The 20,206-nt window shown below is 42.5% G+C and overlaps 1 protein-coding gene across 1 annotated transcript; it reads right to left on the reverse strand.

The window, feature by feature from the left end:
* Positions 1–7,277: 7,277 nt before the first annotated feature.
* On the reverse strand, positions 7,278–15,542 carry LOC124047637 (EF-hand calcium-binding domain-containing protein 3-like). Its single transcript, XM_046367954.1, has 10 exons — positions 15,460–15,542; positions 15,160–15,245; positions 14,146–14,216; positions 13,690–13,833; positions 12,998–13,072; positions 12,633–12,750; positions 11,805–11,953; positions 10,314–10,456; positions 7,927–8,052; positions 7,278–7,508 (listed from the first exon to the last, which is right to left on the reverse strand). The coding sequence occupies exons 1-10, from the start codon at positions 15,511–15,513 to the stop codon at positions 7,278–7,280; spliced, it is 1,197 nt and encodes a 398-aa protein (XP_046223910.1). The 5' UTR covers positions 15,514–15,542.
* Between the last annotated feature and the right edge of the window lie 4,664 nt (positions 15,543–20,206).

Here is a 20,206-nt window from a genome sequence, read left to right on the forward strand (position 1 = left end):
GTGTGTATTCCAAATATGTTAACAATTCTTCATCCTGTTCCCACACGTTCCATATACATGTTTCAGTGGGACAGGGACCTTGAGAAATACTCCTGAAATCCTCAACAAGCAGTGAAGCTGCACCTAGACACTGATCATGGGTCAATTTTCCATTTCCCCCACTAATAGTTAAGGTTAAGTTGGAGGAGGGGAAGCTGATCCTAGATCTGTATCTAGTGGAATCTTCACCCCGGAGCCAACAAGCATCAATGTTTCTGAGAGTGAGGCTATTGCCATTAAAAAGACGCTGAAAAGACGTCTTTGTCTAACGTTGAAGTCACGTTAATTTTCAGTTCTAAGTGAAAAGTGTATCATATGTATCATCATATATGAACATTGAAAATAAGTCTTTTTTTGGTCGTTATTTCTATGGCTACATTTCAACCATACGTCATTTCACTTACATCTGTAAGTACATATGTACATTTAAAAGTCTATGTTACATTCATACATTTTATTTTCAAATAAAATATCAAATTAGAGTAAAATGGAGAACAGTTATTATTGCTACAATCTGTCACTTGCACTTACCTTAGCCTTTTCAAACGCTTTAGAATTGGCAATGAACATGTTCAAAGTTTTCTGACATGACCAACATAACTCTTTAACTTCTCAGTATGGGTTACAGAAACATTTGATTTTCTCCACTCTAAAAATAAAAAGGTTCCTGGAGTGTCCTTTAGGGGTTCTTCAAATTAAAACTGTGGGAGTGTATGACTGTGATATGTAGTTGTTTAGCTACCTTAGTTGTATGCACTGTAAGTGGCTCTGGATAAGTGTCTGCTAAATGACCAAATTGTAAATATAAAAATGAACACTTGCAAAGCACCCTGGGTATTATTCCAATGAGCTCTGCCCCCAAACAAGACCAAATTTGGCAGGTCTGGATTAACCTAACGTAGCACGGGTAAAAGAAACGCCTGAAACTAAATTACCCACATTCTGGTCAAATGTCGGGGAAGGTTCTCTTCTGGACTCTTGTGGAGGAGTTAAGATGGAGTGTCACCTTGTTAATATTCAGGATGGAAACAACTTCAGAGAGCAAGATAGCAAGTGTTATCTAACATTAATGGAATCTCTGTCAAAGAAGACATCAACAAAATTGGTATGTGGTGTCTGTTGACTTGAATTTAATCTCAAAGAAAAACAAACAATATTATATATCAAGTTATATCTTTCATCTTTTCACACATCCAAAAGCGGAAGTCGATTCATAGTCTCCCTTCCTTTTCCACTGGAAACCATATGTCTCCAATTTTTGCCAAATGCTGAGGGTGGGACCAAATTTGAACCGATCATAGACGTCTATGTTTGGGCCAAAACAAGGCCGGCCTGGACCAGACCAAATTTGAACCGATCATAGTCTATGTTTGGGCTAAATAAAGACAGTTCCAGATGGATCAAAAATCTAAGTCTGTAGACATTGAAATCAAGACCATGGCGGACGGAATAGTCAATGTCCATGGATGTCCTGCATCAGTCAGTGCTCACTGGGGTATATCACTTGGGCCAAATCAAATCCATTTTTGGGCCAAACCTAGGCCGGTCCAGACCAGACCAAAAATCTAAGTGTGTGGACTTTGAAATCCAGGCTAGGACAGACTAAACAAATATCAACCAATAATGCTCACTGGGGGTACGTCATTGTCTTTTTGTCTATCAAAAGTAGGCTATAACTCAAGTTAACTATTGTCTGATGAGTTCCATTTGTGAAAAAGACAGAACGTTAAGGCCAGAGTTTCCCAAACCTGGTCCTCGGGACCCCAAGGAGTGCATGTTTTGGTTTTGGCCCTAACACTACACAGCTGATTGAAATGCTCAAAGCTTGATGAGTAGTTGATTATTTGAATCAACGGTGTAGTGCTAGGGCAAAAAAACAAAACAAAACTTTGGGGTCCCCAGGACCAGGTTTGGGAAACCCTGCTTTAGGCGATAATAGGATAGCGCCCTCCTCTTCAGAAGTGACTTCGTTTTATCACGACCACTTAATTCGAGACACAGGTCCTTTTCAAGTAAACATTTGGGGAAGGACAGAAGTGGAATTTGTGATTTTAGGTCATGAGTCATTGACAAGTTGCCAACCATTACATAAACCACTCCCAAACCAAACATGAAGCTTAAATTCTTTAAGGAATGAGCCAGTGAAAAATTGTGGGACTGTGAGGTCTGATTTAAGATGTTTATGTTAAAGGGTCCTATGATAATCCATCATTTGAAGACTGTGAGAGCTAAAAATGCTTCTCTTCTAGTTTGGTTTGCGAAGTACCGGATATGTTAGCCTTGTGAGAGAGCCAGTATCCACAATAATACTTTTTTATCTTGTCATTGTGTCATGCCTGAATTCCATTGTCAGGCAAATTAGTACATGTAGATATGTTAAGTACAGTCAGGTCCCAAATTATGGCAACCTTGATAAAGATGAGCAAAAAAGACTGTATAAAAGAAACAATACAAATACTGAACCCTATTGTATGAAGAATAAAATATATATATATATTATTTTATACTAATACAACTGCTCAGAGAAAGAGATTTTGATGGTAAAAAATGCATTAAATAAGATAGGGGTCAAAATTATTGGCACCCGTTCGTTATCAATACTCCGGGCGCCCTCGGCACTGAGCCTTTCTCTAAAATGTTTTATGAGATTTCTGAACACATTTGGTGAGATCTTCGACTATTCCTCCATACAGCATCTTTCCAGAACATTGATATCCTCTGTCTGCGCTTATGGACTGCCTTATTCAATTGTATTAATTTATTTTATACAGTCTTTTTTGCTCATCTAGGCAACCTGCCTACATGGCAACCTGCCTAAGTGACTACAGACCCGTAGCACTCCTGTCCGTAGCCATGAAGTGCTTTGAAAGGCTGGTAATGGCTCACATCAACACTATTATCCCAGACACCCTAGACCCACTCCAATTTGCATACCGCCCAAACAGATCCACAGATGATACAATCTCTATTGCACTCCACACTGCCCTTTACAACCTGGACAAAGGGAACACCTATGTGAGAATGCTGTTCATTGACTACAGCTCAGCGTTCAACACCATAGTACCCTCAAAGCTCATCACTAAGCTAAGGATCCTGGGACTAAACACCACCCTCTGCAACTGGATCCTGGACTTCCTGACGGGCCGCCCCCAGGTGGTGCCACGCTGCCACGCTGATCCTCAACACTGGAGCCCCCCAGGGGTGCGTGCTCAGTCCCCTCCTGTATTCCCTGTTCGCCCACGACTGCATTGCCAGGCACGACTCCAACACCATCATTAAGTTTGCAGACGACACAACAGTGATCACCGACAACGACGGAACAGCCTATGGGGAGGAGGTCAGGGACCTAGCCAGGTGGTGGCAGAATAACAACCTATCCCTCAACGTAACCATGACTAAGCAGATGATTGTGGACTACAGGAAAAAGAGGACCGAGCACGCCCCCATTCTCATCGACAGGGCTGTAGTGGAGCAGGTTGAGCGCTTCAGGTTCCATGGTGTCCACATAATCAACAAACTAGAATGGTCCAAACACACCAAGACAGTCGTGAAGAGGGCACGACAAAGCCTATTCCCCCTCAGGAAACTAAAAAGAGTTGGTATGGGTCCTGAGATCCTCAAAAGGTTCTACAGCTGCAACATCGAGATCATCCTTACTTGTTGCATCACTGCCTGGTACGGCAATTGCTCAGCCTCCGACCGCAAGGCACTACAGAGGGTAGTGCGTACGGCCCAGTACATCACTGGGGTTAAGCTGCCTGCCATCCAGGACCTCTACACCAGGCGGTGTCAGAGGAAGGAACTAAAAATTGTCAAAGACCACATCCACTCAAGTCATAGACTGTCTCTCTACCTCCGCATGGCAAGCGTTACCGGAGTGCCAAGTCTGGGACAAAAAGAACGTTTTTACCCCCAAGCCATAAGAGTCCTGAACAGGTCGTCAAATGGCTACCCCCAACCCCTCTTTTACGCTGCTGCTACTCTGTTTATCATATATGCATGGTCACTTTAACTATACATTCATGTACACATGTACATACTACCTCAATTGGCCAGAACAACCAGTGCTCCCGCACATTGGCTAACCGGGCTATCTGCATTGTGTCCCGCCACCCGCCAACCCCTCTTTACGCTACTGCTACTCTCTGTTCATCATATATGCATAGTCACTTTAACCATATCTACATGCACATACTATCTCAATCAGCATGACTAACCGGTGTCTGTATGTAGCCTTGCTAATGTTTTTCACTGTCTTTTTACTGATGTTTTTATTTCATTTCTTTACTTACCTATTGTTCACCTAATACCTTTTTTGCACTGTTGATTAGAGCCAATCCGTAAGTAAGCACTTCACTGTAAGGTGAATCAACTTTGATTTGATTTGATCTTTATCAAGGGTAACAATCATTTTGGACCTGATGGTATGTGATCTCTTATACTCGCACACGCATGAACACACATTCACACACATTCACACGCATGAACACACATTCACACACATTCACACACATTCACACACATTCACACGCATGAACACACATTCACACACATTCACACACAGCTATGTAATCGCTCATGTAAAATCATCAAATTGTGAAAAGTACTTATGGAAAAAGATTTTAAAATCTTGCTGTCACCCAATTCAAAAAGCAGTGAGTAGTCACAATGAAATATACATGTCAGCTATTGATGCAGTGCTTATCAGTCAGTCATAAGTACTATTGTATGTACACATTGTAAGTCACTTTGGAGAAAAGTGTTGACTAAATGGCATATACACCATATGTATATATATATATAAAGATATGTGGACACCCCTTGAAATGAGTGGATTCTGATATTTCAGCCACACCCATTGCTGACAGGTGTATAAAATCGAGCACACAGCCATGCAATCTCCATAAACAAAAATTTGCAGTAAAATGGCGTTACTGAAGAGCTCAGTGACTTTCAACGTGGCACCGTCATAGTATGCTACCTTTCCAACAAGTCAGTTTGTCAAATGTCCGCCCTGCTAGAGCTGCCCCGGTCAACTGTAAGTGCTGTTATTGTGAAGTGGAAATATCAAGGAGCAACAACAGCTCACAGAACAGGACCACCTAGTGCTGAAGAGCATAGCTTGTAAAAATCATCTGTTCTCGGTTGCAACACTCACTACCTAGTTCCAAACAGCCTCTGGAAGCAACGTCAGCACATGTTTGTCGGGAGCTTCATGAAATGCATTTCCATGGACGGGCAGCCACACACAAGCCTAAGATCACCATTCACAATGCCAAGCGTCTGCTGGCGTGGTGTTAAGCTCGCCGCCATTGGACTCTGGAGCAGTGGAAACTCGTTCTCTGGAGTGATGAATCACGCTTCTCCATCGGGCAGTCCGACAGACAAATCTGGATTAGGCCATTGCCAGGATGACACTACTTGCCCGAATGTACAGTTGAAGTCGGAAGTTTACATGCACCTTAGCCAAACATATTTAAACTCGGTTTTTCACAATTACTGACATTTAATCCTAGTAAAAATTCCCTGTCTTAAGTCAGTTAGGATCACCACTTTATTTTAAGAATGTGAAATGTCAGAATAATAGTAGAGAGAATGATTTATTTCAGCTTTTATTTCTTTCATCACATTCCCAGTGGGTCAGAAGTTTGCATTCACCAGACTTGCTACCTGTCCCAGACCTGCTGTTTTCAACTCTCTAGAGACAGCAGGAGCGGTAGAGATACTCTTAATGATCGGCTATGAAAAGCCAACTGACATTTACTCCTGAGGTGCTGACCTGTTGCATCCTCGACAACTACCATGATTATTATTATTTGACCATGCTGGTCATTTATGAACATTTGAACATCTTGGCCATGTTCTGTTATAATCTCCACCCGGCACAGCCAGAAGAGGACTGGGGCGGCAGGGTAGCCTAGTGGTTAAAGTGTTGGACTAGTAACTGAAAGGTTGCAAGTTCATATCCCTGAGCTGACAAGGTACAAATCTGTCATTCTGCCCCTGAACAGGCAGTTAACCCACTCTTCCTAGACCGTCATTGAAAATATGAATTTGTTCTTAACTGACTTGCCTAGTTAAATAAAGGTTAAATAATTATATTTTTTAAATAGCCTGGTTCCTCTCTAGGTTTGGGCTTTTCTAGGGAGTTTTTCCTAGCCACCGTGCTTCTACACCTGCGTTGCTTGCTGTTTGGGGTTTTAGGCTGGGTTTCTGTACAGCACTTTGAGATATCAGCTGTGTCACGGCAGATTTCCTCCTCTTCCTCTGAAGAGGTGAAACAAGGATCGGACCAATATGCAGAGTGGTAGGTGTCCATGGTTTTTAATGTGAAAACCTCAACACAAATACGTGAACTAAACAAAACAGTCCCGTATGGCACTGACACAGGAAACAATCACCCACGAAATACCCAAAGAATATGGCTGCCTAAATATGGTTCCCAATCAGAGACAACGATAGACAGCTGCCTCTAATTGAGACCCAATCTAGGCAACCATAGACATACAATTACCTACATTTACATATTACATTTAAGTCATTTAGCAGACGCTCTTATCCAGAGCGACTTACAAATTAGAATGGCAACAGCCCCATAAACATACAAAACCCCTAGACAAGACAAACACATAAATCCCCCATGTCACATCCTGACCTAACCAAAATAATAAAGAAAACAAAGATAACTAAGGCCAGCGCGTGACAAGCTGATCTAAGAATAAATCAATTTGATGTGATTTGAATGAAGTGGCCTTCCGAGCGGCACAGTGGTCTAAGGCACTGCATCGCAGTGATGCGGCGTCACTACAGCCTCGGGTCATTACCGGTTGTAACGGGTTAGGGGAAGGTTTGACCACGGGGGCTTTACTTGGCTCATCGCTCTCTAGCAACTCCTTGTGGTGGGCCAGGTGCCTGCAGGCCTACTTCCGGTTGTCAGTTGAACAGTGTTTCCTCTGACACATTGGTGCGGCTGGCTTCCGGGTTAAGCGAGCGGGTGTTAAGAGGTGCGGTTTGGTGAGTCATGTTTCAGAGAACGCATAACTCAACTTTCGCCTCTATCAAGCCCATTGGGGAGTTTCAGCGATGAGACAAGATCGTAATCACGAAATTGGGGAGAAAAAGAGGGGTCAAAAAATTAAATAGGAAATAATAGGATGTAGTGCAAAATCTACATATTTCTTGCTTTTAATTGGAAATCCTCCATACTCCCTCCATACTCCTTCCATACTCCCTGCTCCCTAATACTGGTTTGGCAGCAGAGGCAAGTTGTGCCTCTCTTCCAGCAGGTCGCAGGGCTGCAGCATGTTGCGGCAGCCACTCCAGCTCCAGCTGTAGGTGGAGAATGTGTCAGAGAAGGCATTGTGGCCCAGAGAGTTGTGGTAGCTCTGCAGCGAGCCCCAGGAGTCCCAGGAATCCCGCTGCTTATACTGGCTCAGCGTCTCCAGGTAGGTGTTCAAGCCCTCTTTGGACTGGGGTGAGAGAGGGACGGAGGGAGGAGATTGAGGGAGGGAGCGAGGGAGATAGATAAATATATGTAGTGATAAAGAGAAGTAGAGGGATACAGAGATGGAGGAGAGAGAGAGGGAAGTAGAGAGTAACTCCCTTTAACCAGACCTTTCCAAGCAGAGATATTGTTTGTACAGTAGCCCTACATTGTATTCACACATATTACATAGCACATAGCACACTGTTACACAAAAATGGCAGGGATAGAGAGAAGAGAGAGGCATCTTTGCTGAGAAGATTTGGAATAGATGGAAGGGGGAGGCAGAGACAGGAGGAAAGAGGGGAAGACTCAAACATGGCCATTTCTAACTGAAATACTGCAAAGGTATTGACTAAAATGGCAAATACGTGATGCTGTTGTTATAGTGTGAGCTGGAGCACCTTGATGCGTATTTGGTTGATGTTGTCATAGGTGAGACGTTCTCTGTCCTTCACTTGCAGGTCCACCTTGATCTTGACCGGAGTGATCATGTCTTTAGTCTCCTTTCCTGGGTACTTGATTGATAACTATGGGAGGGACGGAAGGAAGTGGAGAGAGTGAGCGAGAGAGAGAGAGTGAGCGAGCGAGAGTGAGCGAGAGAGAGAGAGAGCGATAGGGAGATGAGTAACCCACAATCTCCTCCCTATAGACTGTGTCATTGTCATTGGTGATTAGGCCTACCAGCATCGTGTCGTCGGCAAACTTAATGATGGTGTTGGAGTCTTGCACGGCCACAGAGTAGTGGGTGAACAGGGGGTACAGGAGGGGACTAAGCATGCACCCCTGAAGGGCCCCGTGTTGAGGGCCAGCATGGTGAATGTGTTGTTGCCTACCCTCACCACCTGGGGGCGGCCCGTCATGAAGTCCAGGATCCAGTTGCAGAGGGAGGTGTTCAGTCCCAAGGACCTTAGCTTAGTGATGAGCTTTGAGGGCACTTTGGTGTTGAACACTGAGCTGTAGTCAATGAACAGCATTCTCACGTAGGGACTATGGTGGTCTGCTGAAACATGTAGGTATTACAGACGGGGTCAGGGAGAGTTTGAAAATGTCAATGAAGACACTTGCCAGCTGGTTAGCGCATGCTCTTAGTATGCGTCCTGCTAATCCGTCTGGCCCTGCGGCCTTGTGAATGTTAACCTGTTTAAAGGTCTTACTCACATTGGCTAAGGAGAGCATGATTCTACATTCGTCCAGAACAGCTGGTGCTCTTATGCGTGGTTCACTGTTGCTTGCCTCAAAGCGAGCATAGAAGGAATTTAGCCTGTTTAGTAGGCTAGTGTCACTGGGTAGCTCGGGTTTGGGTTTCCCTTTGTAATCCATGATAGTTTGAAAGCTCTGCAACATCTGACAAGCATCAGACCGGTGTAGTAGGATTGGCTTTGCCTGTTTGATGGTTGATTTCTTATAAGCATCTGGGTTAGTGGCCCACTTCTTGAAATTGGCAGCTCTAGCCTTTAGCTTAGTGCAGATGTTGACTGTAATCCATGGCTTCTTGTTGGGATATGTATGTCCGGTCTCTATGAGGACTATGTCGTCAATGCACTTAATTAAGCCGGTGACTAATGTGGTAAACTCCTCAATGCCATTGGATGAATCCCAGAACATATTCCAGTAAAACAGTCCTGTAGAGTAGCATCCGCTTCATCGGACCACTTCCGAATTGAGCATGTCACTGGTACTTCCTGTTTGTTCTTGCTTGGAAGCAGGAATCAGGAGCATAAAGTTATGGTCAGATTTGCCAAATAGAGGGCGAGGGAGAGCGTTGTATGTGTCTCTATCTGGAGTAAATGTGATCTAGAGTTTTTTTTCCATTCTAGTTGCATAGGTGACATGCTGGTAGAAACGAGGTAAAACGGATTTCAGTTTTCCTGCATTAAAATCACCGGCCACTGGGAGTGCTACCTCTGGATGAGTATTTTCTTGTTGGCTTATGGTCCTATATAGCACGTTGAGTGCGGTCTTAGTGCCAGCATCGGTTTGTGGTGGTAAATAGACAGCTACGAAAAATATAGATGAAAACTCTCTTGGTAAATGGTATGGTCTACACAGCGTATCATAAGGTATTCTAACTCAGGCGAGCGGAACCTCGAGACTTCCTTAATATTAGAGATTGCACGCCTGCTGTTGTTAACAAAGAGACACGCCCTTAAGTTTACGAGACGCTGCCGTTCTGTCCTGCTGGTGCATAGGGAAAAAACTGTTGAATTGACATAAACCATGTCCTCGTTCAGCCACGGACTCCGTGAAGCATAGGATATTACAGTTCCTCAGGTCCCGTTGATAGGATAGTCTCGCACGGAGCTCGTCCAGTTTGTTCTCCAGTCATTGTACATTCACCAATAGAACAGAGGGTAGAGGAGGTTTATTTAATCACTGCCGTAGTTTCGTCGGAGTGCCCCCACGTCGGCTTTTATATCGCCGTCTTTTCATATTTGGGTAAAATAGACTAAACTTCCCCTGCTATTATCCTTTTATTTTTAGATTCATAATAGGGATAATAATGAATGAATTGCTGATTCAGAACTGAATTAAAGATAAGAAGCCAGGGAAGATAACATCTAGATAAAGTTTGGTTACATCAATGAAAAATACTTGACAATATTCAACACAGCATGCAATACAGCGGTGATCCAGATGCATTTTCATTCAATTCAGGTCGTTATTGTAAAACATAATTGATTTATTCTTGATGACTTGCCTGGCTAAATAAAGGCGCAATAAATAAAATAAAGTAATAACCGAATTTACTGAATTTAAATGGAATTGTCTCTGTCGTTTTAGCTCATACCTGTCTGATGCGCTCCTCGATCTCCACGGTCTTCCAGGTCTTGGCAGAGGGGACACTTCCCTGTGTCGCCACCCGCTTGCCCACCATGACCTTTGACCTGACATTCAGGCTGGGCCGCTTAGAATATGGGCTGGTACTGGGAGCTGAGAGAGTCACACACACAACGCAGTGACTCGGATTCAATTCAATTCAGGAATCCAATGTTGCCAAAGAGGGTTTAGGGTCACTTAGAAATGTGTTTCTTTTCGAAAGGAAAGCACATTTTTTGTCCATTGAAATATCATCAAATTGATCAGAATTACAGTAGACAGCTGGAAAACGACAGATTTTTTTATGGAATATCTACACAGGTGTTTAGAGGCCCATTATCAGCAACCATCACTCCTATGTTCCAATGGCACGTTGAGTTAGCTAATCTAACTTTATCATTTTAAAAGGCTAATTGATCATTAGAAAACCCTGTCGCAATTATGTTAGCACAGCTGAAAACTGTTGTTCTGATTAAAGAAGCAATAAAACTGGACTTCTTTAGACTAGTTGAATATCTAGAGCATCCACATTTGTGGGTTCATTACAGGCTCAAAATGGCCAGAAACAAAGCACTTTCTCCTGAAACACGTCAGTCGATTCTTGTTCTGGGAAATGAAAGCTATTCCACGCGGGAAATTGCCAAGAAACTGAAGATCTGGTAAAACGCTGTGTCCTACTCCCTTCTCAGAACAGCACAAACGGGCTCTAACCAGAATAGAAAGAGGAGTGGGAGGCCCCGGTGCACAACTGAGCAAGAGGACAAGTACATTAGAGTGTCTAGTTTGAGAAACAGACACTTCACAAGTTCTCAACTGGCAGCTTCATTAAATAGTACCCGCAAAACACCAGTCTCAACGTCAACAGTGAAGAGATCAGAAATACAGAGGTGACTCTGGGATGCTGGCCTTCTAGGCAAAGTTCCTCTGTCCGGTGTCTTAATCTTTTCTTTTTATAGGCCAGTATGAAATATGGATGTTTATTTGCAACTCTGCCTAGAAGGCCAGCATCCCGGAGTCACCTCTTCACTGTTGAAGAGGCAACTCTTCACATTAACAATGTCTTCACTGTATTTCTGATCAATTTGATGTCATTTTAATGGACAGAAAATGTGCTTTTCTTTCAAAAACAAGGAAATGTCTAAGTGACCCCAAACTTTTGAATGGTAGTGTACAGTGTAAAATTGAAAGATAGGTAAGGAGTACAGGAGGTTGCTGAGGGGAGGATGGCTCATAATAATGGTGGAACGAAGAAAATGGAATGGCTTCAAACACATGGAAATAATGTGTTCTGATGTAGTTGATACCATTCCACTGATTCCACTCCAGCCATTACCACGAGCCTGTCCTCCCCAATTCAGGTGCCACCAACCTCCTGTGCTAAGGAGGGGAAGTAATATACACAAAATTAAACCAGGAACTGAAATTATGTACGTTGTTCAGATGTTACACAGACATTGCTCACCATTGGGTTTGATGTACTTCATCAGCTGCTTGGGCTGCAGGCCCACCAGATGGGCCGCCTTGGCGTAGTAGGTGATCACGTGACCCCTGCTCTTGTCCTGATGCGGCGCCACCCGCAACACATGACGCAGCGACTTCTTATGGTAATACCTGGGTGGAGACAGAGAGACTCAAAGAACGAGAACTTAAGCTGACATTTTATTTTGGGGCTTTGTTCTTCATATTTTGTCATCAGCAACAGTTTACTCAAATTATTTACTCTAATATTTATTCTCACAATAAACCTCACAATTCTTGGGACCTCCCGAGGGGCGCAGCTGTGTAAGGCACTATATCGCGGTGCTTGAGGCGGCACTACAGATCCCAGGCTGTGTCACAACCGGCTGTCACTGGGAGTCCAATAGGGCGGCGCAAAACTGTCCCAGCATTGTATGGGTTGGGGGAGGGTTTGGCCAGGGGCCTTTACTTGCCTCATCGCGTACTCGCGACTCCTTGTGGCGGGCCGGGCACCTACAGGCTGACTTTGGTCGTCAGTTCAACCGTGTTTCCTCCGACACATTGGTGCGGCTGGCTTCCGGGTCAAGTGGGTGGGTGGGTCATGTTTCGGAGGACACATGACTCGACCTTCGCGTCTCCTGAGCCTGTTGAGGAGTTGCAGCGAAGAGACAAGATAGTAATTGGATCGTAATTGGATATCACGAAATCGGGGAGAAAAGGGGGGTATATCTTTTTTAAATATAGAAAAAATAATTTGAAAAATCTTGCATACATGTAGTGCCTGACCAGAAGTACTGCTAGTGTATATTTTCAGAGAACGTTTGTATTTTACCGAACTATCTCCCCAGTGGCACTGCTGGGAATGAGGCCCGCGTTCAGCATCTGATTCAAGGCTTTGTAGAATACAGAGTCTGACTGATCCACACTCTGAGATGGGTCAGGGGACTCTGCTACAGGGAGAGAGAGAGGGAGAGAAAGAGAAAGAATGGAGAGAGAGGGGGAGGTTTGATAGAGAGGGAAAGGGGAAGAACAGAGGGTGACAATGGAGAGGGATAGAAAGGGAGAGATTAAGGGAGGAGGAGTAGAGGGAGCAGTTGGCACCTGTTTCATTGGCTTGAAAAAATGACGTCATTGTGAACATGTGCATGCCATCTAAAATCTGTCGAAACACACTTTTCTCTCTTACAGGCTTTTTACCGTTTATACACCTGGCGAACTTCTGACTGTCTGTCATCACACACAGAAAGTCTTGAAAACCTACCTCACCATCTCCTAGAAACAAATCACATTTTAATTATTGTTCCTTGCAATACAACTACAGATAGCTTTCATATGTTCTACTAGGGATGGGGATTTGAAAGAACGTCTGTGTTGGAGTACTCTCATCAAAATAATTTTGAGTCATCAAGTTATTGCATGTTAGCGTGAAACGGGGCTGATGGCAAAAAAATTATCCTATTGGATCTTCCAATTAAGCCTGTGGTTGTTCTGATACACAACTGAAAATGTAATTTAACATAATTACTGCACTTGACATATTCCACACACATTTAAAAGTTTGAAATGTTCTCTGTGCTTATACATTGTACCTGATAAATAGCTGCATTTGTACATTTTTGAGTATTTGTTAATAAGTAATTGAGTACAAACCTTGAATCGACTATTCACACCCACCCCATATTCTACCCGTCTTTGATTTCACAAACATCTGAAAGGCTAGTTTGGAGTTTCAAATGTATTGGAAGCAGGTTATAAAGGCATTTCACATTCAGTGGAACATGTTAGAATTGCAAATGGAATGTTTTCATCTTGTGAAATTTCCAATAGCGTCATTCCTTGATCCTGCATTGGGTTACATTGCATGTGTATGTCCTTGTGAGTGACCTCACCGTCATAGTCGGCCCTATGTAGGGCAGCCTCAGTCTGCTCGGGGCTGAGTCTCATGTTTACTGTGTCCAATAGGGAAGAGAGACCCACTACGTCGATGCAGCCATGACTATCGGTGGCAAACAGCTTAAAGACAGCCTGGAAAGCTATGGGATAGGATAGAATAGGAAATTATTAATTTGATTGTCCCCGAGGAGAAAACAAACTCCTTCTGGTTGAAAATGGCTGGTTTGTACACTGATGACGGTCCTATAACCAAAACTTAAGCTTGAGATCCCTTAAATACACCATTTTTCCGATTGTATTATTTTTCTGTTTGTGCTACTGGAATTAACTAACCTTCTTTTCATTTTAAATTCTTTCGACAGGCATGCATAGCGATTGACACTCATTTAAAGTATAGAAATGATTGTGTTTGTCTTTTTTCACTATTGGCGCCACAAGGTGAATTTTGTCACCTTCAACTTGAGCATCCGACAGTGGCTCCTCTGCAACCATGGTTGCCAAGTCCTTGAGCTGACCCACACCCCTGTTGGTCAGAGCCATGGTGTGACATTGGTAAGTAAGAAGGGACATTGTCATCAAACAGTTCTAAAATTCTAAAACCTCTTTATATTCAATAATACCGACTCAGCACTGTTGGCATACTTGCTCAATGAATCTCTCCTAGATTCCTCGCCTCCTCTCTCCTCGTCTCCTTGCCAAGACGCCTTGAAGGAGAAGGTGCGAGAGGAGGTACCTTGGACCTTCTCCTCCAATACAATTGACAAGGAGGTGAGGAAATAGGATGTGAAAATTGCAGGAAGACAAATTGAGGTAAGAGATGTAGTTTCAAAAATTTGGAATGATAAAACAGACTGCACTTTACACTGAGTGTACGAAACATTGAGGACACCTTCCTAATATTTTGTCCCCCCCAGAAACTCCAGAAAGTTGAGTGAAATTCAGTCTCGTGCTTTTCTATGCAGGCTGATACTTCTTCAGCGCTACAGCTTAGAGGGAACATTGATGCTGGCCCATGTTGACTCCAATGCTTTCCACAGTTGTGTCAAGTTGGCTGGATGTCCTTTGGGTAGTGGACCATTCTTGATACACACAGGAAACTGTTGAGTGTGAAAACCCCAGCAGAGATGCAGTTCTTGACACAAACCGGTGTACCTGACACCTACTACCATACCCCGTTCAAAGGCACTTAAATATTGTTGTCTTGCCCATTCACCCTCTGAAAGGCACACATACACAATCCATGGATCAAGGCTTAAAAATCCTTTAACATGTCTCCTCAACTTCATCGACACTGATTGAAGTGGATTGACATTGATAAGGACCTGGTCAGTCTGTCACGAAAAGAGCAGGTGTCCTTAATGTTTTGTACGATCCATTGGAGGAGTAGAGGCCTGGTAGCAAATAATGCTTGTCTGATTCATGTTGTTCTGATCAAAATTCTGAAGAACAAAACAACGCATACTCACAGAGAATCTAGGACTTCCTTCAAGTCTGAGGTTATCCTGTTGGGGTCTATGTCTCTGCTGCCCTGACCCACAGGGTTTTGGGTGCCCTAGAAATACAAGTGATAGGTGAATTATTTAGGAAATGTTTATTTTTTTTATAAAAAAATGTTGTAATTATTGTTATATCAATAACCTGTTTTTTTTCTCCAGTAGAATATGTTTGTCTTATTATATCAATAGCCTATCTTTGTCTTACTTTTTACTTTTTCACCAACATAATAAAAAGGCTAAATAGTGGGAAATGTATGTTACTAGCCTAACCTTCATCCTGCCTGCTGGGGTCTCTCTCATTGTGACAGGTATGGGATGGTTCATGCTTCTCAGATAAGCTCACATAGGGCGTTGACCCTGCAGGAAGGACAATTGGATAGTTTTAGTGCAGTGATGGGAGTATAAAATTATATCTAAACCATGACGTCACAACCAGACCTACATCATAGAGGTCCTATTAAATGACGTATTCTTGATCCTAATTCTATTGCCTAAAAAAATACGTTCAAAATAAGCTTGCGATCTAAAAATGAAAACGCTGAAATAAACGCTGAAATGACCACATTGGTTACTTGTAGGCCTTCTAAAGTTAACGATCAGAATTGCCCATTGTGTGTTCTCACGTTGAGAGTAAAAGGAATGGTTTCCAACATCACTTCCCAAAGCACCTCTTATAGAAACAATCGAAGGGACTCAGGTTCTCACAGCCATTTCATTTGCACTAATTTTGGGGACACAAGTGTCATATGACGTACGCATCAGTGACGTTTCTTATTTATTCGACAAAAGTTGCAGAAATCCCAATTACTCCGTCTCGCACCTGCCGTTTTATCGTGAACATTTTTTTCCTCAACAACAACAAAAAGTGTTACAAAAGCATAATACTGTATCTAATGTAGGTTCATTGTCCTGTCATGGCAAAAGTCATTTTTTATAATCATAAAAAATGTTTAACTAGGCTATGACACTTGATAGTCAAACTATCATCGCTGTAGAACAAGTTTCTCAGAGACCTTTGCATAAACCTTGTTCAATACCATTCATCAGATGCGTAATTTGTTTAGTCTGGCTCAAAATGTCAGAAAATGAGAATAGGATAATTCTATATATTCAGTGGAGACATCACCATTTCTATCCTTTGTTCTCCGCTAAAACCCTTACATTTGGAATAATAATTTAGCCTGCGGGGTAAGGCATTTCATTTCGTGATCAGAATTTAATAACCTTTTTTTTGTCTCCAAAATTATAAGAATATTCTGCATTAAGTTCCTTTTCATTTTATTTGTATATATAGCCTACCATTAGTCTTTACCATTCATCTTAATAAAGCTAATAACTCACCAAAAAATTTTTATTGAGAAATAATGCATTTACTGTATATTTACTATATATATAAAAGCCTATGTGTTATGGCATGAAGGATATATCATTTTTCAGAGCACATTGCAAGGGCTAAATGGCAGATTATTATGCCAAGGTAAATGCTCATTCATTTTAACAAAATGTAGCCTATACTTTTTTATGATACACTCTATTTAAAAAAAAAATTGATAGGATATTTTGATATGATGATATGTCTTCAAGTCTTGTCTTGCCAGAACTGGACGAAGTGTATTGACTTTCATCACATTTTATTTTGTTGAGGGTCAAAATACTAATATAGGCCTACACTCAACTATACTTAGACTTGTGTCTCAAACCACTTTTAAATGTTTTTCTACAACATCTATTTGAAGCAGTAATACTCACAGCTTTATTTCTAGGTGTCTGGCATTGCCCTTATTGTCAATGGGTCAATGTCGCTCACGAAATACACAGAGCTAGCGACTTTCACCGGCAGTGGTCTGTCCCGCACCTCCATGTTGCTTATCGCATACGGCATCATCGTAGTGGGCATCACAGTCTCGGTCATCTTCCTTGGGTGCTTCGGGGCGCGGATCGACAGTCGCTCCCTTGGGGCCGCAGTGAGTAACATCCAATTAATTAGACCTACTGCATTTTTGCCCTGTAACCAATGTTAGCATTATAGCCCCTTAAAGTTCCAGTGCAGTCCAACTTGATTTTCCTGTGTTTTATATATATTTCCACGCTATGAGGTTGGATTCATACTTTGGAATTGTGAAAATGATGATAATGCCGTTTTAGTGTAAGAGCTGTTAGAAAAGACTTGAAATGTCAGCCTGTTTTGGATGAGATGGGGTTTTGGCCTTTCAAGATGACATCACCATGAGGTAAATTAGTTAATTGACCAATAAGAAAAAAAGTTCCAAACCTCTCTACCCATAACAGCAAATGTTCAGTTTCCCCTCCCCACTCAAACCACTCCCAGACAGTCCTAGCAAAATTATTGCTTGGGAAATAGCTTTTTGCTAAGAAACTATTTAAAAACATGTTTTTAAAACTATTTTAATTGAAAGCAATCACAGTATGGTACTTAATTGTTACCCAGAAATCATTTGATATTAAGATTTTTTTAAAGGCTGCTTTGGACCTTTAAAGCTAATTATTTTGGATACCATGAGTGCAGGCTGAATCAGGTTGGAATCAACACCTTGTGGTCATCAGGACCAGAATTAAAGAAAGCTCCATGAGCTTGCAATACTCAGCAGCATACACCCTGCATACCACTGCTGGCTTGCTTCTGAAGCTAAGCAGCGTTGGTCCTGGTCAGTTCCTGGATGGGAGACCAGATGCTGCTGGAAGTGGTTTTGGAGGGCCAGTAGGAGGCACTCTTTCCTCTGGTCTAAAATAATATCCCAATGCCCCAGGGCAGTGATTGGGGACACTGCCCTGTGTAGGGTGCTGTCTTTCGGATGGGTGTCCTGACTCTCTGAGGTCATTAAAGATCCCATGGCTGGAAAATAATAAACATATTATAAAAAAATAATTAAAAAAAGATCCCATGGCACTTATTGTAAGAGTAGGGGTGTTAACCCCGGTGTCCTGGCTAAATTCCCAATCTGGCCCTCAAACTATCATGGTCGCCTAATAATCCCCAGTTTACAATTGGCTCATTCATCCCTCTCCCCTGTAACTATTCCCTAGGTCGTTGCTGCAAATGAGAATGTGTTCTCAGTCAACTTACCTGGTAAAATAATGAATAAATAAATACAATAATTTGCAATAACACGTTTTCTTTGCTCTGCCATGTAATAATGCTGAGATCCTTGTCATGGTCCTGACTATGGAGATTGTAGCAGGGATTTCCCTGTAATGTCCTTCAAAGTAAGGTGATATATGTCAATTGTGTGTTGCATTTTGCAAATGTTTTTCAGTATTGAAGATAAATATTTCACAATAAACAGCAGTGCTTCTCGAGTTCCCAAGCATTTTGTTGGGCAGGAAGCTACGCCCCTCTGCCTAGCTCTGCTGCCCCCTACTTCAAAGCCCACAATAGTTTCAATAGGAAAGGTTTGTGGTTGCTGCTGCAATTGTTACATCTAAAGCCTCTGTGCGGCGCCTTGGACGAAATAGTGGGGAACCGATGAGCTATTTTGGTGAATGTGCTGTATAATTGCAAATGTAATTCATTATGTCCTATACTGCCCTCTGCAGGTGGATGAGACAATCAAAAAGAAAGCCCGCTCCGTGATCTCAGCGTGAAGAACAGACCTGTCATAGATGATGTTCAGGATGAGGTGACACAGTTACCACAGCTTTATTCAACCATTGGCCTATCACTATTGACGAGAACAATGATCACCTGTTGTATCCGTCAGTGACTGCTGTGATGCATTATGAAAAAGGAAATCCATCCATTGGAAGTTGTATATATATATATGCCATTTAGCGACGCTTTTATCCAAAGCGGCTTACAGTCATGTGTGCATACATTCTACGTATGGGTGGTCCCGGGGATCGAACCCACTACCCTGGCGTTACAAGCGCCATGCTCTACCAACTGAGCTACAGAAGGACCACTATTACACGCAACTGTAATATAGTGTAATATAGTCTGACATTGGTTGGACCTGTGTGTGTGTGTGTGTTTTGCATGTGTGTGTGTGTGTACTTCATATGTTGCCCTGTATGTTGCTGTGTTGCTGTTGCAGTACCACTGCTGTGGTGCAGAGAACTACACCGACTGGTTCCGCAGTAAGGGCTGGGGCAACAGAAGCTCAGTCCCAGCCTCATGCTGCCTGGTAGAGTATGATTTCTGTGGCCACGTCATTAGTAAAACCACTGTATAACTGAAGGTCAGCAAATACACACACACACACACACACACACACACACACACACACACACACACACACACACACACACACACACACACACACACACACACACACACACACACACACACACACACACACACACACACACACACACACACACACACACACACACACACACACACAGAACGAGAGAGCCATCATAGTGTCATCATATTGATTGATGATAGTGACTGTATGATCCTTAGGGTTGTGTCCAAACCATCAGACAATGCCCGGGGAAGAACCTGGAATGGGTGGCTGCTGCCTGTATTGGTCTGGGGGTTGTGGAGGTAAACAGATGTCAATCTGTCCATCATGTTCTATTTTGACAGCATAAGACATGCGTTATTGTGTCACATATTCACAAACAAGAGGCATATGTAGAACATGTGTGTCAACACATTCACAGCTAACTGACTAATTTGTTGTGTCCTCTAGGTCTTTGGAGCCTTACTCGGAATGTGTCTATTTCAAGACTTGAGATGAAGAAGCTACGAAAAAATGTACTTAAAAATGATACTATCATGACAAATTCCACACATCTGCTACTGTTAGTAAGATGCTGATATTGTGTTTGCTTGGCGTGCTTTCTGTCCACATATATTTTACCCTGTTATTGGCAACGTTTTTTAGCTTGAAATGTATTCTTTGTTGGGAATACAGTTTATTTGATGATGTCATGCTTTATATTTGTTTATTTATAGCCAACAACATAAACATAAAAATATAAGATATAGCTGCCTAAAATACCAATGAGTGTCAACAATGAACTGCAACTCCCAGAAACGCGTACAGGAAAT

Source organism: Oncorhynchus gorbuscha, linkage group LG11, assembly GCF_021184085.1.
Source record: "Oncorhynchus gorbuscha isolate QuinsamMale2020 ecotype Even-year linkage group LG11, OgorEven_v1.0, whole genome shotgun sequence".
In the NCBI taxonomy this organism is placed as follows: domain Eukaryota; kingdom Metazoa; phylum Chordata; class Actinopteri; order Salmoniformes; family Salmonidae; genus Oncorhynchus; species Oncorhynchus gorbuscha.

Excerpts from the sequence above, each read along its gene's own strand:
- LOC124047637 (XM_046367954.1), bottom strand. The coding sequence starts at position 15,513 with ATGAACCATCCCATACCTGTCACAATGAGAGAGACCCCAGCAGGCAGG. Across the intron at positions 8,053-10,313 it reads TCGAGGAGCGCATCAGACAG|TTATCAATCAAGTACCCAGG; the intron begins GTATGAGCTAAA and ends TCCCTCCCATAG. Across the intron at positions 7,509-7,926 it reads TCAACCAAATACGCATCAAG|TCCAAAGAGGGCTTGAACAC; the intron begins GTGCTCCAGCTC and ends CTCTCACCCCAG.